The sequence below is a fragment of the Centropristis striata genome, chromosome 14, assembly GCF_030273125.1.
Source record: "Centropristis striata isolate RG_2023a ecotype Rhode Island chromosome 14, C.striata_1.0, whole genome shotgun sequence".
Classification (NCBI taxonomy): Eukaryota; Metazoa; Chordata; class Actinopteri; order Perciformes; family Serranidae; genus Centropristis; species Centropristis striata.
The window spans coordinates 4,313,644-4,340,007 of record NC_081530.1 but is presented as its reverse complement, the minus strand read 5'-3'; the positions used below and the strand labels follow the sequence as shown (position 1 = coordinate 4,340,007).

The 26,364-nt window shown below is 38.7% G+C and overlaps 1 protein-coding gene across 1 annotated transcript; it reads right to left on the bottom strand.

Moving 5' to 3' along the window:
* Window positions 1-3,425: 3,425 nt before the first annotated feature.
* irx4b (iroquois homeobox 4b) lies at window positions 3,426-7,215 on the bottom strand. The gene is made up of 6 exons (XM_059349667.1): window positions 6,877-7,215; window positions 6,396-6,584; window positions 5,998-6,104; window positions 5,508-5,664; window positions 5,165-5,318; window positions 3,426-5,076 (listed from the first exon to the last, which is right to left on the bottom strand). Exons 1-6 carry the CDS (start codon window positions 6,919-6,921, stop codon window positions 4,505-4,507), a joined length of 1,224 nt encoding a protein of 407 aa, XP_059205650.1. The 5' UTR covers window positions 6,922-7,215; the 3' UTR covers window positions 3,426-4,504.
* Window positions 7,216-26,364: the final 19,149 nt, after the last annotated feature.

Genomic DNA, 26,364 nt, shown 5'->3' with positions numbered 1-26,364 from the left:
TCAAGACCTGTCTCTGTCTCAGCTACACACTTTTGCAAAATCTGGAAATACAGGTAGTGTTAGAGTCAGGGCATGGTGCATGCAAGTTACCCTTCCCTAACTGAAGATTCACCCCTTTGCTGGACAAACTCAATCTGTCTTCAACTAACATTTTTCAAGTTTTCAAACTTTTACCCTTTCCTAGTTTGTTAATTTTAACACTTTGGTCGCTTAAAAAGTCTTGTTTATTGTGTAGTTGGCCTAAAGGACACACTAAGTAGAGTCAACTTTTCATTATGAATAACGATTTCCCCTTTCTAACAAAGCAAGCAAAACCCATGAGACACAAATACAGGAAATGACTCATCAGTGTGCCGTCTCCTTCCTGAACTGTCTCTGATTTAACAGCTAAAGACCCACCAAAACCCAGTGGTAGAAGAAATGTAATGTAATGTAAAGTAAAATGTACTCAGTCCCACTCCACCACTGCCAAACACAGAAATAAAAGGAGTGTGAATATTGGGCAGGTAGCCAGAAATGTGGCTAAAAATGAACAACAACGTTTCTCCATATCTGTTGGATGTTTAAGTAGAAAACTGCTAGTTCGCCTTATCATCTTACAATAATAAGTGTTGTCACAGCTGACCCGGAGTGACAAAAATGTGTCAATGAAGTTTAATGTGAATCGGTAAGCTTGCTCTGACTGTAAAATGGAAATCGAAACAAATTAAGAAAAGGGGTTCTAAAAAAATATATTAAAGGGACAGTTCACCCCGAAATCAAAAGACATATTTTTCATTTTATTTCCTACATGAAGCTGCTCACAACAAGGTGTGTGGATTCTCTTGAGTAACTGGAAAGAGACTTTGTTGTTAAGCTTTCAAATGTATATTTTGAGGCACTTGGAGCACCACAAGCAAAGTGCCATCTGGTTCCATTATATTCAAGTGAAGGCAGATTGCTGAATAGCACTACAGGTAAGAGGAATTTTTTTTATTTTTTTTATTTTGGAGTGAACTGTCCCTTTAATTGACACTGTAAACAAGTGAACGTGCACCCAACCCGAACATTCTTTTACTCTTTGAAAAGGCTAGGTGAGATTTAATGCTCAGCAGTGAATTGCAGTGTACATATATGTACTCTGACAGTCTTTCTCGGCTCTGCACCCAAGAGACAAGTCCTGTCTCAAACAGCTAAAGGAGAGAACAAGTATAACCTTATATCTCTTAACCCCACTCAGCACTGGGTCAGCCTCTTATCTGACCGCCTTTCTACATCCTCCATGACACCACCACCTCTTCTTTTGAAGTCAAATCCATAATAAAGACTTCTAACTAAGCAAACAAAATGGTAAAAACGTCTAGTACATTATATATCTTAGAAAAAGAAGGGGAGAAATTGAGCAAAAGCATAAAAAATATATTTGCTGCCAACCACAATGAGATCCTGTCGGACAGCGAGTGGAAGAAAGAAAACTTTACAGAAATAAGAAGTCAGATGTCATTATTTATCATCTTAAATCTTACTTATTTATGAGGCAGAAACAGAATGAAATTCTCGGTTGAATTCTTCCTGAATTATTTAATCTGAAATGGTTAATTCCATACAAAGCCCAGGAAGATCCCTCCTCTGTTCTGATAAATACTTTATCACTGTTCCTAAATCGAAAACAGGAGGAGGAAAAGGATGGGGGGTGAAAAAAAAAACAAGTTCTCGTTGTTTCTTGTTGTGCTTTGTTTTAGAGAGTGTTGGTTCGAATGTTTTCGGTGCTAAATTTGTGAAGTTTTCTTTAATAATTGAAGTTGATGGGAATGTATTTTTTATAAAACATTTAGGGCTAATGATTCCAGCCTTATTTCTCTGTTTATTTCAACGATGTTTCTTATTATTGGCTGTATGAAAAACTCACCGAAGTGGATAAAGATGTGACACTTACTTAAAATTACTTAAGAGGTTTTATGAAGCATTTTGCGCGTGGTGGGTTTTCTTGCAGTCCCAGGTTGACAAAGTCAAAAGCCGCCTAATGAAAAGGGACGCATCGCTGATTGCAGCTATATCTGGAGCCGGGGTGGAAGTGGCATCGATTTAACAATTTAGCAGCACCCTCCTCTGTGTGTTTCCATTAGTCACGGCTGAATACCACCCACTTCCCCCCTTTCACTCCCTCAAAACACACACACATGCACACAAACACACACACACACACACACACAAAGCTGCAGAGGTATATTCCACTATTCCCGAACAGGATTTACATCATCTCAACTGATAGCGCTGGTGGTTTTAGCACAGTGGACAGCTAATGTAAGGGCACACTCAGAGAACTTTGCCATGCTACAGAATACGCCTTTTATTTTTGTGACTCAGTGCATGTGCAGGCTATAGTGCAAGTGTACAATATTGTATATTTTTCATGTGTGAACCGTACAACCTTGCTGCAGGAACGTGTGTGGTGACACTTGTTTGCTCAAAGACATTTGACCATTAACAGGCCCGTAAGACTTCAGTCAGTTGGTAGAGGCAGTTTAGGGCCTGTCAAACAGAGGATCATACATTGTTCATTGACCGTTCACTTAACCCCTACCCCAAACTGTTGGTCAGTCATAGCTAGGGCTGGGTATCCACCAACATGACCCAGTACCAAGCAGTATTGGAACTTCTTGAGTCAAACGATACCTGCGTCCTTTTTTTACGTCAATCAAAAGACTATTTGTGTGGTTTTGCTCACAGCCAATTATCGCAATTGTTCTTTGATTGAATGCAACAAAGCAGCTGCAACTTATGTGAAGTCGAGCAGTGAATGTCACCCAGTGGGCAGTTTAGCTTGCAGAGATGCCGCCAAAATGTTCAAACCGTTAGTGGGTAGTTTAGCATTTTAACAATTTGCACACTTACAAAATATATTTGTGTAAAAATCAATTGGATGGGAAGAAGTGGCATTTTACACAAGTGAATGCGTCCATTCACATGATGGGCATCAAATTCAGTTTTTTAGAGTAAATTGCATTGCTATTATACAAAACGACACGTTGCATCTGTGGAGTGGAGCTGACCAGCTAGCTTGCCTATTTACTGGCACAGTGAACTGCATTATATACTCACCAGAGAAATTCTCCTGCTGCTCACACAGCTCCATGTATACATTCTCCAATCAGAATTTGAATAATGAGCCTTGAATTACGTCAGCAACACACCAGGACTGATGATTGATTTGATTGGCTGTATGGACCATGTGACAAGCTGTACAACTACAAAGCTCGTGCTGTAAAGTTGAGAATATTTTTACTTATGTACTTGTTTTTACTGCGTGTCTAAAAACTGCTAGTAAATGCGATGTGCAGCTCCATAGACTAGCACTAGACAGCTGCGCCGTGCCATAGAAAAACAATGGTTTTATTGGTGAAGCATTCCGTTTTAACGCCCCCTAAATGTTCTGGTACAGGTGTCGTGATGTTTTAAACAATACCCAGCCATAATTTGCAACCATAACTGGTCACACCAGGTCTGTCAAACTTTGGTTTTCTCCACATGCACATGGGACCGTAGTAGGAGCAAAACTGTTTTTAAAGAGTTTAAAGGATGGTGTCCTTTCTTTGAACTTTTCTAGAATCAAAAACTCAAAAATAAAAGTTAAGCACAAATTGATTAAACCGTGTTTATCTGCTCTAATGTAAATGCAAATGTCGGGCTAACTAGCTAACAAGACCTGTAGCTACAGTAATGCAGCATTACCTCCAAAGCCAAGCAGCAAACTTTTACCGTTAAGTGTTAGCTACGTTACTTTTGGGGTAACGCAGTTGCGCTACACAACTAGCACATACATTGTGTAGCATTTTCAATCTGTGTGGTAGTCAGTCCTGGATGCTATTAGAATTTTGGGTAACATTGGCAGATCTTTACTGGATTTCAGGATGTAAACACTAACAACCCAAACCAATACTAGCTGAGACAGTGCTACAGCTGCCAGATACATTGGTTAATCCTCATTACACAAGCCTACATGTCTTTTACATGAATCGTAAACTTGTGATGATATGCTGATTTGTTTTTAATGAGAAAATAAGCTTTAGCCTCTATATTTTAACACAATATCACTTATGTATGTATGCTAACAAATGAGTATTTAGGACACACTGAAACATTAATAAGTCAGCCAGAGGCAGGTTGTCTTAGAAACTCATGGAGCTAGTGTTAGCTTAACGAGCAACCTAGTTAAAGCTAACAAAATCCACCATTCCAGATGGCAAATGTAGTGGTTAGCTAGAATAATCTGTTTTTTATACTTCTGACTGGAATCAAGAACCCATAATTTATTTATTTATTTATTTTATTTTGAGGGTAAAACTGCTATAATCAATGTAAATGTGTGCAGTGTGAGAATAGAAAGCTTGACAGAGCAGTAACAGTGAGTATTGGGGATGGAGCTTAGCGAACGGTCAACTGGTCAAGTCACAACAACAAAATACAGACTTATTTTCCAAGTCCAGCAGTCTTGTTATATTCCGTTGATGATGAGTTGGTTGGACTACACAGATGATGTAGACCTTACAAGTTCAAAGGACTGTCTGGGTGTTCTGCTGTCCATCATGTCATCATTTAAGCCTTTCCACAACTCAGCTGGTTTGGGCTGCAGGAAAGGAGGACCGTGGAAAACTCCGTCCACCCATTCTCTGAGCGTGGCGACCGGTGACTCCTGTTCCCTGTCTGCCTTGGGTAGCGACATATTTGATGGATACCCAGGAGAGGAGGACCCGGTCGACGAAAGCATGCAGGGAGGGTATTCTGGCTGCAAAGACACAGCAGTGTGAGCGATGGACCAGATTTTCGGCTTTGTGTCTGTATTTCGAGGGTCTGGATTAGAATAGAAGGCGCTGTTTTGCTGATGGACCGGTGTGAGTTTGGGGCAGTCTGGAGACAGTCTCTCTTTTCCATGCAGTGTGTCTGGGTTGTGTGTGAGATGCCCGTGCGGGAGGTCTGTGTTTGCGCTTGCGTCACTGTCCTCAGGTAGAAACTGTGGCTTCGGTTCACAGTCAGAACCGTCCGACTCCAGCAGGTCGAAGTCCTCAAGGTCGCTCTGCAGGTCTGCGCACTGTTGATCTGCAATAATGAATCATACAGATAACACTAAGTCTGTGTGTGTTAAACAAGCTAAATGTGCTGACGGACTGATTCAGGCGCTGCTTACCAGGAAGGTCCTTGTCATTTTTAAGTGGCTTCTCAGCCTCGTCGCTGTCATCATCACAGCCCCGGTCATCAGAGCTTTTACAAGCCCGCGGTGACCACGTCACCTTGTTCTCCTTCTTCAGCCTCCTGCGGGCATTGGCAAACCATGTAGACACCTGAGGGAGAGAAGGAAAGGAACATAAATTCATACAAATAGAACATTAAACAGATGTGAAGAGGGAAAAAAGGGAAAAATTAGGAGAAAGTGTGAAATAAGCAAAGCAAACACAAAGAAGGACATCATTTAAAGCCAACGGAAATGGACAAAGATTATCCATTTTCTATCATATTTTGCTAAAATCTACCTGTGTAAGGGTCATCCTGGTGATTATGGCGAGCATTATCTTCTCTCCCTTGGTGGGGTAGGGGTTCTTCTGGTGCTCCTGCAGCCAAGCCTTCAGGGTGCTGGTGGTCTCCCGGGTGGCATTTTTACGTCGTGAAGCGCCGTCAGAGCAGGTATACCTGAGCCAAATGATCACAATCAAAATCAAACTTTGCAATGTCATACCAAAAATAGGTTCATTACTTTTGCTATAAAGACAGGCCTGATGAGTGACATTAAATCATATATTAATCATGTCTTAGGATAAAGACCATACCATAAAGTACCAGAAAACACCTTGTACCACTTCCAGACACGAATCCCAGTATGGATATAATAGTTTGAGTGTAATACTTGTAACGATGCCAAGACATAAAAGAATATGAGGTCAGCAGTCTTAAGTGGACTGAAGATATTACAGTTTAATTTAAGTGCAATAAAAGCACCCAGTCAATACGAAGACTTTGACTTACCCATATCTGTCGTATGGATACTGTCCAAATGTGTATTCATAAGGATAGTAGGCAGGAGTCTGAGAGGTCCCTACAGAGGCAGCTCCGTCTTTGGGATCTAGTGGCCCCTGAAAATATAAATAACTGTTTAATATGAATGTTTAAAATATTTCAACATATTTCACATATATTAACTTTCATACTTTGACTTCAGCCTGAAATTAACTTGTTTACTGTGATTTTTTTCATCTCTTCTAAGCATAAAAATATGATTCTAAAAATGTGAAATAAAACTAAATTATAAAAAATAAACACAGGGCCACTTTTCAGCCCTTCTGCCAACAAAGAATTGTAACTTTGTGCGCAATTCCGTATTTTTTTAAAATAGAGCAAAATAAGAGTAATAATGTGGAACTCACTCTGGAGTAGAGAGCGGAGGCGTCGCTGGTGCAGGTGTTATAGTAACCTTGGCTCTTTGGATAAGTTCCGCTGTAAACTCCGATGCCGGTACCAGAGGGGAGCTGGTGGCTCGGGGAGCGCAGCACCGGGTGGGACGGAGGCGTCCCCGGCTCCAGACAACCCGCCAGAGAGCCGGAGGTCATCAGAAACTTTGGCAAGAAAATTGAAAAATTAAACTCATTTGTCCCATACGTTATCAGTTTTGAAAGGCATTTTTCAAAACCGGTTAAAAAGTGTATTAAATAGTTTACAGGGCAAAAAGTAGACAAGTCTAATTACTTTTCTCTTGTCTTCTTAATGTTTATTTTAAAAATATTTATATTTTTTCTACAAAAAATGAAAAGAAAAACAATGATTTTGGCACATGTATGTGTCTTTTTTTTTTTTTTTTTACCATGCAGTCATCTAGAGTAACTTTAAGGATATAAATGCTGTGCGTACCTGCGGTGCGGTGGAGTAGGAGTATCCCAGCTGAGAGTAAGCCATGGCTCAAATAAGATCAAAAGCAGGAGCGCAGACCCGGAGCGACATCCAACAGCATCCGTGCCAAGCGTAGACTTTCCCTCTGACACTAGTTCAAAGCTAGTTTTCCCGTCAACTTGTCAGTTTTTCAAAAAGAAATGTGAATATCATCTACCGCGCAGACATTTACGCACCACTTTCATTTTACGCACCACGACTAACAGTCTGTAAAAGTAACTTCTTGGCTTCTCTTCCAGTTCCGCCTCAGTCACCGAGCTGCTGCAGCCTCAGTATCCTGCTATCTTACAATCCAAAGCGAGCGTGTGTGTGTGTGTGATCAAACCATGCATCTCCCTGTGATGCGCTCTTTGGTTTTAAGGCGCGTCTCTCTGACGTCAGCTCGACTCTTGTGTGGAGTGTGTGGAGCCCGGTGTTCATATCAAGATGAAGAAACTCACCTAATTAATTCCCTCCCATTTTTCCCCAGCTTTTATCCAGGAGAACAGCTCCACGCAAGCGCAACCGCACCAACAGTCCCCAGGCGTAATGAGAATGTGATCAATTCTGCTTTCCAGATAAACACACACACACACACACACAGCTGCATACATGCACACACACTCCTACACACACAGAGCTATGGCCAGAGGGGGGATCAGGAACGTAATGCCTTGACACCACATTGACACAAGATGATTGATGACTACAACCTGATATTAGCATAATCGTTTTGCCCTGTAGTTTAGATAACTTGTCACCACGGAGAAATCTCCCTGTCATCCACATATTCATGAGTGGGGAGATTTCAGGTCTCCTCCAAGCAAATTAATCAAAGAATAAACACTCTCTGCATTCCCTTGAGTAAGCACCTTTACCAACTGAATGGCTTGTCATGTTTTTAATAACAAAGTCTTAAGCCATCCTGGTGAAGTGGAAACATTTCTCTCATTTCTTCAAAGTATACCTAAAGATTCATTTTTTTATATAGGAAGGAGAGGATGAAGAGTAAGACAAGATTCAAAGGAATAGAGGGGAACATTAGAGGAGTTTGTGGTGTGTAAAATAATTGGATAATTTTGCAAAAATGGGGGAAAAAGTGAAGAATTTCAGGGCTAAAATTCTAATGTAAATGGAGAGGAGTTAGGGGCGGTATGACAATTATTAGTGGGTAGAAGGATAATAGAAGGAAAAAGTTTTTTTTGGTGAAGGGAGGTTAGTCTGAATATTTTTTTCAAGAGGTTTTAATTTTGTTCTCCTCCCACATTCTTTATAGTGTGGGCAATGCATGAAGAAAAAGTTTAAACTGATCAACTGACTTTTGTAAATATCTGTAGATAATTGAGTGTGTGGTTCTGAAGTAGTTTTTTTTTTTTTTCAAGTCTCCAATACACCAGCCATGCGACTCACGCATCATGTAATTGATCTGATCAATAGTCACAGTCACATCTTGTAAAAAATAGTTTTCTCAGTTAAATAGCTTGCAAGTTGTAATCGCTGGCTGGATTATGTTCAGAGTGAATGAAGTGCTACATTTAAGCATTGGACTTTGACACCAGGGTGTTATTTTGCATCCAGAATACCAAATGTGACTTGGTTAAGACATCAACAGTACTTTAGTTCATGTCAGGGAAAGATTGTTGTTTCTGTTAAATGTGAAGTAAATGCAGAAATGCCTTAAAGCTGCATTCTTTATAATGGCCAGCAGGGGGCGACTCCACTGATTACAACAAAGTCCACAAACACTTGGAGATGTCATGGCGGCTACATCCACTTAAACATGTGTCTGAAGTAACGGTGGACTTATTCTGTATTAAAACAGAAAAAAATCTGGTAACACTTTATATTAAGGTCCTTGTAATAACCATTAATTAACAAGTAATAAGGCCCTTGTAAGTCCTTACAAGATGCTTATTAACATTATTGTGTGTTTATAAGCTTATATAAGTGTTAATAATGGCATTACAAACACCCATGACCCACCCATTATGTCTTTGCCATGCCTTTATTAATCTTATTTTGTTTGCTTATTGATATTAAAATATACTTTATTGCTAATTTATTATAAGTTAACTATAACTTAACTATGCTTTTTGGAACTACCGGATCTAAAGCGAGAACAATGCCTTATTACTTGTTAATTAATGGTTATTAAGGACCTTATTATAAAGCGTTACCAAAAATCCTAACCTTAACAAAGAGCTGTGAATCGCTAAACATACCTATTAAAAAGTTTAATAATGCTATAATATTTATACAGGTGGACATTTTATTTTATACTTGTATATTTTGGCAAAAAAAATTAAATATTTTTTGTTGAACATTTCACTGATGTGCTCAGAATCTAAATTTTTTGTCTTGCCTGATGGTTTATTAGCAATATTTCCTTATTATTTTAAAAGAAGACATATTCTGGTCGGCATTAGGTTTCATCACAAACACATGTTTGCTGTTGCAAATTAGTTATGTATAAATTAAATTTCTAGGTGGCAAGATTGCGGGTTGGGACAAAGCTGCCACCTTTTCCTTTTCCACTCCTTCTGACGTAATTAATACAGCTTTATTAGCAGATCTTTGTTTTCCATAAATATGTATATTCAATATTTTGGGGGAGTGTATTGTTTTTTTTATCCCAGGACACAGGGAGTGTCCAGAGTAAATGGTAATAATATTGAAGGTGGCCTTTATTTATTTATTTTTTTATAAAAATGCAATGTAAGAATCACTCCCTCTTCACAACAGAATTATTTCTGTACAGTCCCTTATATTGGCAGAAATGGGAAGGAATCAAAATGGAAAATCCATGAGGGGTTATGAGGAGAAAGAAGAAAAAAAACCAAGACAAAAGGAAAGTCAAGAAAGTTTGCGTGCGAGAAATCCAACATGAAGAAATTAATGTGGAAAAAAGGGAAGCCTAAAGAGGCAAAGTTGGGGAGCAGAAGGAATTGTTAATAGTCAGGGGATCTGAGATGGAGCGAGGGGATGTGGAGGGGTAAAAGGACAAAATATTCCCAGTGCACCAAGAGTAGTGCTGGAACAACAGAGCTGCATCACCAGAAAGCATCTCGGCCCCACCGGGGAGAAGGCATCTGTGTACCGGCGCTTGATTGACATTCCATTTGTCCCGTGAAAGGTGCTCATATACTGAACACGGACTAACTGTCTCTCCCTCATCTGTGCTCAAAGCTTGGAAATGAAGTTATCTCCCCACGCCGGCGTTGCACGTCTTCACACAAAACACATGTCACTCACGCAGAATGGCAATTTGTTTAGCCGCTGACATTGAACATGACTGTGTTTAATCTTGGTTTCATATAGTTCATGGGGAGAATAACTTGTGGTATAGATGAATGAGCAGACTATGGAGAGGTAGCTTTAACCCATAAGAACCCATGGTGACACCCGTGTAACAAACACGTTAAATCTTCTATTTTTTGTTACTAGGCTAAGTTTAAACCCATTTAACAATTCTAATCAGTTATTAGGGTATCCTGTATTGCATTTAACTTGTTTTGACCATATTTCCTGAACAAATATAAGTCACAATTTTGATAAACAAAAAGACACATGGTTATTTTTCAATTTATTTATTATCGATTTACTTAAAAACAAATCTAAAAAAGAATTTGTTGTTAAACAGAACTAATAATGTCACAATTTTGATAGATGTTGTGGAGATGCAGAGAAAAAGGCAAATTTGTGTCTAGTTTTTTTTAATTTTAAAAGACGATATATGATAAACATAAATATTATAAACATAAATACTATAAGCGCCCAATGTAATGTTTATGTCACATCACAGATCTTTGACATTTAGGGATAGTGTTTTTGAAAACACATCAGAAATGGTGGTATATCCCCCATAACTTTCCTTTAAGGATAACTGGGTCTGGGTTCTTATGGGTTAACTTCCAACCTTCTGTTACCTTCTTCCTGGCTAAAAACAATGAATATAAAGCATGCATTGCACACAGAGAGGCATATATATTATGTTATTTCCCTCTTTTTGAATATTCAATGGACTACTTATATATTAATATATGGTGTGTTTATAAATTTATGGCATTCCTCCAGTATATATTTCTTAAGGCTCTGCGTTCGTTAGACCGTGATTATATCTTTCTGATCCTGCTCCCCTAACATCAATCATTCATTCAAGATGCTCCTCAAGAAAAAAAAAAAGAAAGGAAAGGAAAGGAAACACATTCTTATTCTCTCCTTCCTGCATCCAGCTCCAGCTATTATGCAGTAGGTGGAGCGTGGGGGTTAATGACAGAAGCATGTTAATGTGAGGAGGAGGAGGGCGAGGCGCTGCACAAAGTGTTTGCAAGAGAGAACCAAACAACTCCAATCACAAGTTCTTTCAATCACAGTGTGCTGCATTTGAATATTTTCTACCTTAAAGTCTGAAATCTATGCAATTTTAATCACTGTTTAACATGTAGATGCTTTTTGAGCCTTCATCTTGGTTTAAGCTATTTCACCTTGAAAATATATCGGAGTGGGTGGTGCTGAAGGGCCCTCGTTGGGGTGGGAATGTTTCTAACAATCGGAGAGAAAACATTACTTTAGGGTAAAGCAACATTAGTCTAAGTGGGGAGGAAAGAGTTTGAAGTATAGTCTCCTGGTAACGAAAAATAATAATACAAGGAACACAATTCCACTGTAGTAACTGTTAGTTCACTATTAGCCCTCTATTCGACCAACACAAACCTCGTTCTTTTGCTGGGCTGGTCCTGGTTTTACTTGGGAATCGTCTCAGAACCAGTTTTCTACAGGCTTGATAGCCACAACATTACATCACTGTATACGTCTGGAAACACCTCTGGTCTCCGCAGCTATAATAACAACAATGGCCGACTATATCATCTCTTTACAAATATTGCTCCTGGCTTTGCGAGCCTACATCGTCATCCAAACACGACTGATACAACACATTGGTGCTGCTCGTTTTGTACAATATGGATGCAGACTACCTTCTTATTAACACTGAACGTAAGATGTTAATGTAAGACTTTGTGGGAAGCTAACGCTAGTCCGCTAATGCTAGCCCCAATCAATCACATTGCAGTGAAACAAATAAAAAAATATATATAAATGATACAAGTTTTAATTGGTCTTGTTGGTCAGATTATCCCATCCCCAGCCCCTGACTTAAGTGGTACGTGGTCCTTGGTGCCACTCTAGAACCAGTTTTCCTACTTGATTTAATTTAAATATAAATGTCAGTGATGTGCCTTCTGACACATATATCTATGTGTCGGACCAATGTGATATTATAACAATGAGCAGTCACTGGGGTGCGTGTCCTATTTGTGTCCCGTGTGAAAGTGAAAGTCCCCAACGATGATCTTTTTGTAAACCTAACCTTACTTAGTAATTTTTGTTTGAATTTACAACATTAACTAGGAGATAACGAGATGCAATGAGATTCAACATATCTGTGGTTTGCTAAAATGTACAATGCTTACATTTGATACATACCGGTTGACTGTTCCCAAAGTCCGCACCATACTCGGTAAACAGGCTTTTATGTATCGGGCTCCCTCATCCTGGAATCTGCTCCAGAGCAGTCTCAATCTGCAGGACCTTATTACGGTCACATCCTTTAAAAAACTCTTGAGAGATCTGGAAGCAGACTCATATCGCCTTTGCACTTGTTTTTTATGATGTCATGATCTTGTACTGTCCATGCCTATGTTACTGTGTTGTCTGGCCTTGCTTGTATTTTACTGTACGTCCGTGTTTTATTGTCTGTTCTTGTCATGATGCACTGTCTGTCTTATTGTTGTAACTTTTAACCCTGCTGCTGTCTTGGCCAGGCTTCCCCTGAAAAAGAGGTCATTGTGTCTCAGTGGGACCGACCTGGTTAAATAAAGGTTAAATAAAAAATAAAAATAAATGTTTTTTGCCGACTGGGTTGGTGAAAACAGATTTAGTCTTTTTTTATGTACTAATAAAACACATGAAATATAGCATGTTTGTTTAAAAACTTTAGAGGTGCTTGTGACGGAGCCATCTGTTCAACTTTGTGCTAAGCTAAGCTAGCTGGCTGTATATTAACAGGACAAATATGTGAGAGTGGTCAAAGTCCGTAAAAAAGTCGCCAGATGATGTAATGCGCTAATTTGCATATTTATGATGTCACAGCGCATGCACAGTTTATTTCTATGTCTGACTCCTTGCTGGCTAGCTCGCACAGCTCTCAACTAATTTGGTTGATATTTTTTATGTGTAAATGAAAGCATTTCAAAAACTTGCTGAATTAAAGTCATAAGAAAACTTCTCCACAAGATATTCATAATGCAGAAGAGCTAAAGTGCCATTGTACACCACTTTCGATCTCACCAAGCACCTGTAAGTAAGTAAGTAAGTAAAATGTATTCATATAGCACCTTTCACAGACAGAAGTCACAAAGTGCTTCAAATAAAAATCATACACATAACATAAAAATGTACGTACAAGTTTTAAAAGACCAAAACAACAGCAATTTAAACAACCATAGCAGTCCCGAAACAATTAATCAAAAGCCTGAACAAATAAAAATGTCTTCAGTTGCCTGCTTCGAAAAAGAGAGCAAGGGAGCCTGGCGGCTGACTGGAATCAGTCAGGAGGATGCCGCTAGCATCACTGCAAGTTAGCAGTAGTGCTTGTGGCTGCTAGCGGTGTCTTCCTGCCAAAAGAACCGTGGACTGTGATTATAGGGATAGCGCCATACGTGGGTATGTATTAAATTCTTGCCTTTTCCCTGGTGGCCTGAAAATGTCACTAATTATGTTACTAGTTGCCTTTTTCTACATAAGGGTTCTAATAGGGTCTGTAAAGATGCTAAATTTAGCTACAAAGTGGCAAAGTTTGCAGCATTGGTAATATCAGTCTTCTAAATCTTGATGAAAAGACAAACAATATATTTCTCAAAATGTCAAAGTATTTGTTCAATATTATCTTTATAAAACAACAAAAGAGAGAGTTTTTCAGGCAGTGTCTGTGTGCTGTGGGATTTTTTTTGTCTGAAACATTGTTAAAACAGCCATCTTAAGGTGTTCTGAAGTGAAGTGAAACAAATTGTGGAGAAAAGTCACTTCCACGCAAGACTTCCTCTGCTCTCCGCGTTCTACCATCTGACACATGAACACTGGGGTAACTCGAGGTAACTTTTCCACCTTTTTTCAAGCATCTGCACTGTGTGAAAAAGGAGGGAAATTCCGACAGAGAGAAGAGAACAGAGGAGGACAGGCAATAAATGGATCATGAGGAAGGAAAATAGCCCTTTCTTTTCACCACATGACACGGCCTACAGCGGCAGCCTCTTGTTAGCACCGACCGAGTACAAGTGCAAACCAGGCTGGATGTGGTCCACAAACAAGGCTGCCAACACCGAGTGCCTGTCTGACCACTGAGCAGCAGCCATGCTATCTGCTGCATCCTCTGCTCCTGTCTAATAAGAGCCTCATGGAAGATCTGGAGCTGCTCGACTCTTGAGTGGGATACTATAAATGCCCTGGTCTTCCTCATCAATGATGTAGGATATGGGAACAGAGACAAGCTAACCCTCTTAGCCGCTGTGCAGTGCGTGCGTGTCAGTGTGTGCGTGAAAGAAGTGGACGGAGACAGACGGAGGCAGAGAGGGAGACAGGTTTAGGATACAGGCAGCTCTTAAGAGTGTGTACAGTTTGCGTTGAGCCCTGGGAGGCCAGCCGTATTCCTCCCTATCACTTCCACTTCATTACTCCGGGAGCGGACATACATTATTCAGCTCTTCAAGCCTCAGTCCACAGGGACCGATAGAGCCTTTAACAAACACTTTTAACCTGTCTTAACTCTCCTACTGATCTTCTGTCTGTTTATTTGTCGTTCTTCTCTCTTGGTCTGCCTTCATTTCTGTTCATTTATATCATTTCTCTGCTCCTATCACATTTTTTTTATTTCCTATTTCCTGATGAGTTCTTTAAATTGCTTTATTGTCATTATCTGTCTGCTTTCATCATCTCTGGGTTCCCACAGACTCTGCTGCTAACGATGTAAAAAATGTTTTTCCTTATACCCATGATAACAGTGTTGTATCTTCATTTCAATGATATGGTTATTCATTTAATAGTTAATTGATGAGTAATTCATATGTAATACATTTAGTTAAAAAGGTTAAAAAAGGGATCAAATATTTACATTCATTCATTTCATTTCTGTTTACGAAAGTTAAATTACTGTGTACAGTGACTTGTACAGACCACAAGGTGGCAGTAGCGTTCTACTCTAGAGTCAAAGGTCAAGAATTAGTGTTGGTTTAGGAGAAGAAGTCAGTAAAAACAAAAACAAAGAAGTTTTCAGTAGTGTTATGCCGTTCATTCATCATTGTTTTTCTCTGTAATACTGCACGATGGTTCAGTAAAGGTTTGAACGAAGAAAAATAGTCTCCGGACGTTTTTATAGAACCTACAGTTAAGTTCCCACAAACAGATTTATTTGGTCACTAGGGGGCAGTAGAACGAAGTTATGAACAAATATGACATATTGTCACCTTTTAAATCAACATATCGTCATACAACGGTTTGTATGATAACATATACATAATATGAGCTGTTAACACGTGAACATTCTAGTTAACATTGTAAAACTGTCTCAGTTTTTAACATGTGGTAACACAACAAATCCTTCGAACCATATTGGCCGTTTGTTTCTTAATTCTATATTACAACTCACAGGAGGAAGTGATTTCAAATTAGCGCCCCTACATTGTGACAAACTGTCAAAGTTTGGTTAGATGAGGCACCAGAACTACTTGTTAGGGTTAGGAAAAGATCAGGTTTAGTTTAGGTTTAGGTTTAGGTAAGTTTGTTACTTACATTGCATACATACAACCCTGATTCCAAAGAAAGTGAGAGACTGTAAAGTGTAAAATAAAAAATAATGTTATTATCAAAAGTTTATCAGTTAAAACATTATATACATTTTCTTCGCAGCTTGCAATTTAATAAATATCACAAAGGAGTAGCAAATTATCCCAATATGTTTCCTTTTTACGTTTAAGACAACATTCCAACTCAGAATCAGGCTTCTAAGTTAAGTACATTATGTTAGTTGAGGTAACTTATATGTAAGTTAGGTTTAGGACACAACACTACATGCTTAACCCTTTATCAGGCATAGAATTATATTTGGTAACTTCAGGTAATATTTCGAGAAAAAAGTTGCAAATTTACTAGATTAAAGTGGCAAACCTACAAGAAAAAAAAGTCACAGATTTAAGAGATTTAAAGTGGCAAATCTTTGCGGAAAAAAGTCGCAGATTTACGAGAAAAGAGCTACTTTTTCTCCCAGATTCACCACTTTAAATCTCATAAATCTACGCTTTTTTTTTCTCGTAGATTTGCCACTTTAATCTCATAAACTTTTTTTCTCAAAATATTATTTTGTATGTTTGTTTTTTTTACACATTCTGGCAGTATGTAATATCCTCCAATATGAGGATGAGAAAAAAAGGCAAATCTACGAGAAAAAAAATGCGTAGATTTATGGGATTTAAAGTGGTGAATCAGTTTTTTCTCGTAAATCTGCGACTTTTTTCGCACAGATTTGCCACTTTAAATCTCTTAAATCTGCAACTTTTTTTCTTGCAGATTTGCCACTTTAATCTAGTAAATTTGCAACTTTTTTTCTCGAAACATTACCTGAAGTTACCAAATATAGTTCTTTGCCTGATAAAGGGTTAAGGATCGGGGGGGAAAGAACATTGTTAGGCAAACAGTTGAAAAACTAAGTAAGGTAGTTAGGTAGCTGGCGTTAAGCGTGACATAGACGTGACTAAGCTACACACAGAAGTTAAGTTACGTAACTTCAAAGAGTTTTGTTGCAACAGCAACAACAAGTATGCCATGAGAAAAGCTGGAGCTTAATACTGATCTGAACCTCTGTAAAGCTGCAGTTAAAATATGCGGTCGCCCATAAAGTTGGAATAAAATATGTTTTACCTCTTTCCATGAAATGATTGTGACGATGTGATTTATTCTTGACAGATAAAGTGCATATCTTCTCTAAACTTTAGTAATCAATCTCTTCCATACACATCACAATGAAAATGAAACCACAATTAACAGAGGATTATGTCTGAAAACAAAATTATTCGGTAACGCTTTATATTAAGGCCCTTGTAATAACCATTAATTAACAAGTAATAAGGCCCTTGTAAGTCCTTACAAGATGCTTATTAACATTATTGTGTGTTTATAAGCTTATATAAGTGTTAATAATGGCATTACAAACACCCATGACCCACCCATTATGTCTTTGCCATGCCTTTATTAATCTTATTTTGTTTGCTTATTGATATTAAAATATACTTTATTGCTCATCTATTATAAGTTAACTATAAGTTAACTATGCTTTTTGCAACTACCGGATCTAAAGCGAGAACAATGCCTTATTACTTGTTAATTAATGGTTATTAAGGACCTTATTATAAAGCGTTACCAATTTTTCCAACAACCGCGTATATAAAATATTGATTATAGCTGCTTTAAATGTTTCACTTTACTTTTCTGACATAACTCTATAAGTAGAAATATATTGAAGTAGTAATCCTTCCTAAACTGGGCGTTGAGTTGGTGACCAAATACAGAAATTACCATAAAGAATAGTTATTTCACAGACAAAGAAGTGTATGAATTTTTTTTTTTTTTTGCTGTTTTGCTGACTTTTGAAACCAGTGGTGGTGGAAAGTAACTGAGGACATTTACTGACATATTGTACAATTCTGAAGGACTTTTCATATTTCCATTATATGTTTCTGTTTAATTTGTGTTTCTAGAGGGAATACTTGATTTGAAGATTTTTTTTTTGTTTAATTTGATATATTTAGTTTCTTTGCAGATTCAGTGTATTTATTCAAAATAGAATAAACACATAAATGATGATGTTATAATACTGGAAAAGGTAAGACTTTTAAGACCAAGGGGGGGACTCTAAGCTACCTGACAGTATATAAAGTAATTGAAATGAGCTGCAACATCAATCATGCTAATTCACTAATATAATCCAACACATTGTTCTGTGATGGGACATTCTGCACACATTCTTACTTTATTTGTGGTAACTATTGATAGATATATTTATGAATGCATGACTTTACTTGTAACATTTCTACACTGTGGGTATTACTACTTTTACTTAAATACAATTCAAAATTATGTTTATGAGCAATTCTCATAAATTAGGAAAAGTCTTTAAAAGTATCAAGGTGATAATATAATGTAATTTAGTTTTTGTCAAAGAGGGCCTGGGGTCTGCTGAACACAGAGTTGTTGTTGTAGGTAAAAGACTGATGATAACCAATAATGATTTTTATTTCCTCATTAACTTCAACAAGCCAAAAGGAAGTTAGATAGATAGATAGATAGATAGATAGATAGATAGATAGATAGATAGATAGATAGATAGATAGATAGATAGATAGATAGATAGATAGATAGATAGATAGATAGATAGATAGATAGATAGATAGATAGATAGATAGATAGATAGATAGATAGATAGATAGATAGACTTTATTTATCCCAAGCTGGGAAATTACAGTGTAGCAGCAGCATTACACACAGAGACAATGACAACACAATTAAATAAAAAGAACAACCTAGGCATACTTCAAGCAATAAAATATAAAAATACAATAAAAATAAAGTGTCTAAAGAAGGAGTATGTATTAAGTAGTAGAATAGAATTCCAGTGCAGAATAAATATGAATATACAGTATAAAAATGTTGGTGCTATGAAACAAATATGGTGCAATGAACAGTGTGCATAAAAAACACATAAAGTGCATAGACAGTATGTAATGAACCAGACTATTATTTGTTATTGTACAGTTACAGTACAAGTTACAAAGTATTTCTTTCTTGATAATCCAAAAATCCTAGAAAACTGAGGACCACCTTTAATCTCACTTTACGACACCAGTGTCCACTTCAGATTATTAGATTGGGGAAAACCATTAAAAGGGTAATCTTTCATATGACCACTTCAGTAGCACTGCTTAGACCTCAGGTGCCATCCTCTGGTGGTTTAGGGAACTACAGCTTCACTGCTGTAGTGGTGTATGTGTGTGGTGTTAGCCTGAGGGTGCAGTAGGATCAACTTGCAGTTGTTATTACCAGGGTGCAAAGGTCAACCACAGTTTAGTGACCCACCAAAGACAGTACACTATGTGCTTGTCTGCATACACACTTGGCTGTGGTTGTCATGTTGCATCTCTGACTGGACCTCCCAGGACTTTTGGCCGCCACCAGCGTGCCCTACTGAGTTAACACCCTTTGTTTCAATGTCTTTTTGCTACATCTTAATCAGCGTGTGCAGCATGTGCATAAAGAAAGCCAACCCAGATTAAATAATGCTCTTTATAGATTATAGAATTATTTTCTCCTTGTAGAAGACATAAAAATGGCCTAAAAACACAGTGAGGATCTTCACTATTGTATCCATCTTCATTCTCCAGTGATTATCTGTCTGTCACTCTCCCAGTAAACGCCGCTGAGCGTCTGATCTCCACATCTAGAGATCCCTCCCCAGCCTCTTTCTGGTCCCGTGACTGATCACATATCATCACACGCTATTTCACAAAGTATTAATCCACAGCAAATGCTCAAAAACTCATGCTAGGCGGTTGACAGAGAGTTGCATGTGATAGCAGTCGATTAAGTGCCTCTTTCTGGAGCGCTGACATTCCCCGGAGAGCAGCGGGGCAATAATTTCCTCAGATTGCCCCTGTGGGAACGAAGCTGCTGGTTTTCTATGTCCACTCCAATCACATCACTAATGGAGAGGCGGGTAAGCATCTGTGACAGTGGGAAACCAGATCTCTGCTCCCCCCAGTGTGTGTGTGTGTGTGTCACTGTGTGTGTGTCCCTTGCAGATAAACAGTTGGCAGGTTTCTCCTTTCCCTGTGCACGTGCATGAACACACACACACACACACATCTGAAGGGGGGGTGGGGGGGGGGGGGGTATGCAAGCTGGACAGGGTTAATATACTCCATTAAGCTCTATTACCCTAAACGACTTGGGCAGATGAATGAGGACTCACATTACTCCGCAACTGTGTGTGTGTAGAACGATAGTGTGTGTGTGTGTGTGTGTGTGTGCATCTCATGTGTAATTACACTGTGAAGATATGTGACCCATGAGTCATCTATCATTATCAACTGAGTGAAAGACAGACAGCAGAGGGGGTTTAAACCACACTCTGGGTTACTGTACACTGACTGATCCTCATCTTATCTCATAATATGGATCTGTTATTATTTTTAGTCATTAAAACAAATTAGCAATTTCCAGTATGGTAGAATAATATCACCATACCTGTTTCTAATATTGGAAATCAGTATATTTCAAGAATATTCCACAATAAATAACTCATTATGTCTTGATTTTTGTGCAGTATTTTTGCTTTATTTTGGGTTCTTTCGAGATACCAACATAAATAAAATAAAAAATATTTTTTATTAGACATTTTGTATTGGAGACAGGCTGAAATATAATTTACGTTAACAGATTTGTTTTTAGCTGTTTTAAAAGTAAAATTACTAAGATTTAGGGTAATCTATTGGCGTAAATGGAATACAATATTCATAATTATTAGGTTTTGCATCGTCATCTAAAATGAAATACTGTTGTGTGTTATGACAAACACATAACTTTCTGAACATTTTATTTTACTCTTATAACGATTTTTTTGCCACTACATGTGTTTCTGTTAGCTATAAATGAACCAGGTGCCCCCCATGTTTAACCGCCATGTTTCTACAGTAGCCAAGAATGGACAAACCAAATTCTGGCACTAGAGAGCGCCTTTTGTTTTGACATTGAGGTGGATATCACTGTAGGTTCTCCTACACGCTTGGAAAGGGAGGGGTAAGAAGAGGGGTATTCAGTCCAATTTGCAATCTGCAATCTCACCATTAGATGTCGCTAAATCTCACATACTGCGCCTTTAAGACAACATTCGACTGTTAAGTAATCTCAAACGGGTAAAAATAAAATTCTTCAAGGGAGTGTGAATGTTTGTGTCAAATTTCATGGTAATTTATCCAAGGCAACTGTCATCAAGTTAAAATTGTACAAATTCTTCGTTTCAATCAATCTTGTAGCCTAGAATCTATAGGCCCTAGATGTTGAGTTATTTCACAAAATAAAAGCTTCTTACTTGATTTATCACCTCATTCACTAGCTTTAAGTCTTCTCCAATACAGCATGATGTTCATTTGGTAAATTAAGGTTTTTGAATAAAGTCGACATTTAAGCTAACTTGTTTAAGTAGCTTGTGTTAAACCAGTGGTTGGTTGTACTGAAAGACACTCTAAAGGTGTCAACTGTTCATTTTTTGTGGTACATTTGTTTTAATCCTGTTCTTTGCTAGCCAAAATTAGTAACCCAGTTAGTATCACAGTGAATTACTGACATATCTTGCTAACCAAGTTAGCTAGCTAGCACCAGAAGTAGCTGAGTAGTGGCCTGTCGGGCTGGTAACCACCTTCTCGTCCAAAAACTCAAGATGGTGACAGCGAAAATACTAAACATGAAGCTTTGAAACTGTAGCTCACAATGGGTGGCTACGTCCACTTCTGGGATTTCAACCTGGACCACAGTAGTGCTAGCAGCATGCAAATCTGCAAGTGCGGTCAGGTGATTTTAAGCTGTTTCAACACAATACATAATAGTGTTTCTGCTTCTAGTGTTGTTCTTCAGGCTTCTTTAAACTGGAATAAGTGAACTTGGCCAGATTCACGTGATAATCCTCTTTAGATTCATCACTTTGAGCTACCACATCAGCACAATGTCACTTGATACACTGTTAGGATAAAAATACAAATTATAGCTTCATTTTTTTAATGCATGAAACCCACTGTAATGATCTCTATTTTAAGGCTTAATAACAGGGAAATGTTACTGATAGAAAAAGCAGTTCAAATGCCACAAAGGTGATTTTTGATCATTAATAAAGTCAAGCCAAGGGCTCATTTCTTCCTCATGTGCAAACATCGACTGTATAAACCTTCAATGTGACACATTCCCTGCAACATTTCCCAGGTATTCCACAAACTGAGGCACAAATGACAGAAATCACATATGAATGAATTTGGTGCAGCTTCTCCGCCCCGCTCTAACACACCAGCATGTCTCAATGGATGCTGAACAAAGACGCAGCGAGTCCACAGCCCCCTCAGGACTCTCACAGCAGTACACTAAGCTAAGTTGCTACGCTATAACAAACCAGTGGATAAACATTGTTTCAAAATGGCTGAAAAGAGGCAGCGATGCGGACACTCGGAACCCTCCCTCTGTCCTAATCTGCTTCTTCCCTCAGATTATTGCCATGAATGGGCAGGCAACAAGAGAAAAGACTTATCACTCCCACCCTTTCATAGCATTTGTTGTGTGTATTTTCCCTGTATATTAAATTTGTCTCCTTTAAAAGGCATTGACACTGTTTGCTATTTGTCTGTACGGTACTCGCAGCTGCAACACGACAATAAACGCGGGCTAAGAAGCAGCACTCGGTAAACTCGGAATTGTGGAGCTTGTTGAATTACTCATGAGTTTTGATACTTTGCTTTTGTGTAAACGCTTAATTCCACTAATCCCTATGGAGGAACAGTGAATGGCGTAAATTCCCTATGATATCTCGTCTAGGCTAAACATTTGCTCACTTACGTATACATTGGGTACAGAAAATTATTCTTTTGACAACATTACAACAGATTTAACCCAGTGCCCCGTTTATCCTGCAATGACATGTATTAGCTTCATTGCATTGGGATTTCCATTTTAAATTACAGCTAAGCAGCTAGCACACACACACATGGATCAAACTAGGGCCCGAGCAATATGGCTGATACCGATTTTAGACAGGAAAGGCTCATTGGTTACAGATATGGTGGCCGATATAGTGAATATTTGAGCCTGTGTGGAATGTGCACCAATCTCGCACTGACAGGGTGATACAAATGTTCTCAGAAGGCTGCTTTCTTAAATAAATAAGAGAAATAATATTTTCAAGTCATAGCAGAAATGATAAAATACAGCAAAAAGTGATGGAATTGATCAATATATATTGGTTTACCCCATAGGTGAAACAGTGCAGAATGAAACAGCTCCTACTGCTGGGATTTATTTCAAATGTTCACCAAACATGCCCTAATATCTGACTTATACCTCACACCAATATGGCTATCAAAATATGTATTTAATATAAAACTAGAGCCAAGAGGATTTTAAATATAAAGCTGTCATAGGCAGTCATTTCACACACCTTTTTACACAAGCTAATATATGTGATGGTATGTTGGCACAGTTCAGGTCATCACATTGATTCAGAAACTTTGCACAAAAACAACAAAAGAGGTGCAATAAAGCAAATGTGTAAAATGAGGAGTAAAATGCATTCCATGTTAATATGTAACAAAATATGCAAAATCATGTTGAATGAAAGGAGAGGGGAGGGGAAGTTAGAAGGGGGGGTCAGTGGGCACTGTTTCCATGTGGTCCTAGTGCAAGCAGTTTCTCATTTTCTATATATAATGTGATAATGTATAATGTGATCCAACACTGCCTTCTGAGACAGTGTGGGGATATGTCCTCTGTGTCCTGCCTGTAAATGACGTCCTTGGAACATACAGTGTGTTACCATTTCAGAAGTGGTGCAGCACCTTCCTGCCTTTGGCTTCTCTGCACTCTGCTAGCTAAACAACATGATGACGACTGTTCCTAAATCACTTCAAGCATTGTTTTCTGCATTATATGTTCTGTGAAATAATGCATATCACACATAACATATACACCTATACCGATAGACAGCTATTTCTACGTTCACTCTTCTTCATTTTCTGAAAAAAGCTGTTGTGCGCAGTCATATAAATCCCTGTTCTGTCTTCACTTTCCTCTTTTTTCTCATTCACAGAGTATATGGATCATTCCTGCCTCCATCTCAATTCTGTCATAATTGTGACATCATAGCAAACAAGCAATATCTGCCGATAATATTTACCAACTTATATATCCGTTTTGCTGTAAATCATCCTTTTTTTCTTTTCTTTTTTTTGCAGCTTGTTCTTTATTTCCAGAGGTATATAACTCATAATAATTGTTTGTTTTGCTGTGGAGAAAATGCTAAATTTCCACATTTTAAGTGCATTAAAAATTCAAGAAATATGAACTGGCATGTTCATTATTCCTTTAGCTGTGTGTCAGGTCTTTTCTTCTCCGCACCCCTCGAGGTCAAGCTCTGCAAAGCCTATTTGGCAATCAAACACTGTCCCTCCCTAACCCTCTTTTTTATTCCTTTCTCCACAAACTCCTCTCTTGCCCTCTTTCTCTCCCCCAAGCCCTTTCTCTGCCTCATCATCCCCCCTTCCTTCTTCTCCCCTGCCCACATCTCTTTCTGTCCGGCTGGCCCTCTCAGTGGGCCTATAGAGTCCTAACTTGTCTACATTTACCCCCTGCCTCGGCTGACCAATGGGGCCGTTGCGCAAAGAGTCCCTCCTTTAACGCCGCGCCATTCTCCCCGAGTCAGCTCATGCTCTCTGTTTTCCCAACCTCTGACCCCAGGCCATGGCAACAGGGGCAGGAATGTCAGGAGTGATTGGCAGGATAAAGAGAGCAGCCCCTCTCTCCTGCACAAGCGGATTTGAGACACTTTGAGGGGCGAACAATGGCGGATTTGGGCTTGATTGGATCACTGATGAGCTGATGACTGTCAAAAGAGCACGTCGTCTTTACATAAGCCTGATTATCTCTGCGTGGCGGAGGAGCGGAGAAGAGCAGGAGGGGTAACTGCTGTGCTGGGAGGAGAAGGGGGACTGGCAGGGAGCTCACCCCCATGCAGAGTGCCTCGAAAGGGGATAGATGTGCACACGAGGGCCGGGCTACGGAGCCCAGGCCTCTCTCATCCACTGGGGGCCTTTAACAAATCTATTCAGGCAACCGGGGGCCCTCACACATGTGGTCATAATCACAGGAGGATGGCTGAGGGTGGGAGCGTGAGGGGGATGACACATGGAGGCAATCATTGTTCAATCCCTGACCATCCCATCAAGACAGACAGAGAGCGGAGAGAGAAAGAACGAGGGGAGGATATATAGAGAGAGAGCTGCTGACAGAAAAGAGCAGTGGGACAGGCAAATCAAAGACAAATCCCTTCATAATCTACCTCTTTAATGGGGATTAGAACTCAGCATAGAGCCCATATCAGAATACCAAAGCACCAATGAGCACTCTATTCATAGTGAGAGTTTGAGGGGCTGATACAACTCTAAAAAAGTGTTATTCAGAAGTGTTGGTGCAACCCGTTCTCATCCTGCCTCGTCAGATACAGATGCTCAAACCAACCCCGGACTTTGAGCAAAGGAGGCAGGTGCTCATGTCCCGTGTGAAACCAAGAGTCATTTACATTTAGTCATTTAGCAGACGCTTTTATCCAAAGCGACTTACAGGAAGAATAAAAGCAAACAATCAAGGTATAGTGCAATAAGAGCTATTAGTGCTAGTGACAATTCTTTGAGGAGTAGAATTATCATGTGGTCTAGGAGAGAAGATGCTCTCTGAAGAGCTGGGTCTTCAGGAGTCAGGAGTCAGTGTTGTTATTTGGCGCAATCCTGAATAACTGCATCCAGTAGATAAGTAGGAGATCAATGTGACTTTCTTATAACATTGCAACCCATATTTATGGAAATATGAACAACGGCAAGGCAGAAGATATGTGAAAGCATGTTAAAGCAAAGGGAGAATCAGGGAAATGGAATAAATCACGAAAAAGCTGCCATTAGGGATTGTGGGAGGGGTGATGGGTCAGACAAACACAAGACTTTCACCCAGACCGGTGTTCATGTCCCATGTGAAAAAAATAAGGTAAACAATGTTTTTTTAATTTTGCGGTCGCCTAACTCACCACTGTACCCATTTCACTTTTGATAGTTAAGTCAGCTACCTAACTACCTCCTTTCCGGCATTTACATGCATTTATTTTACTTTTTTAACACCTAACCATCTACTTTTTTTGGCCCTAACCTTATTAAAGTGGTTTTATTATTTTATTTTTTCAAAATTATTTTTATTGGATTTTCCTTTGGATTGGATGCATAATTATATCAGCTGTCAGAGCACACATCAGTTTATCCAATACATCCATAGACTAGGCAAGTACAAAATAAATGAAAAAAGTTATAGTTATAGTCAAAATATACAAAAACAAATCAAATAGAAAAAAAAAAAAAAAATGAATGAAGATAACCATATAAGAGAAAATTATAAAAAAAAAAAAAAAATGAATAAGTATTTTATGATTTTATTGACTAACATACTTATTTCCAGTGAACACAGAGGTTTATTTTGAAAAGCAGCTGTGCAGGTAACTAGCAGAAACTAACACACCATCTCTGACACTTTGAAAACCAGAGCCAAAGGGTGTCAAGTTGAGATAAAAATGTG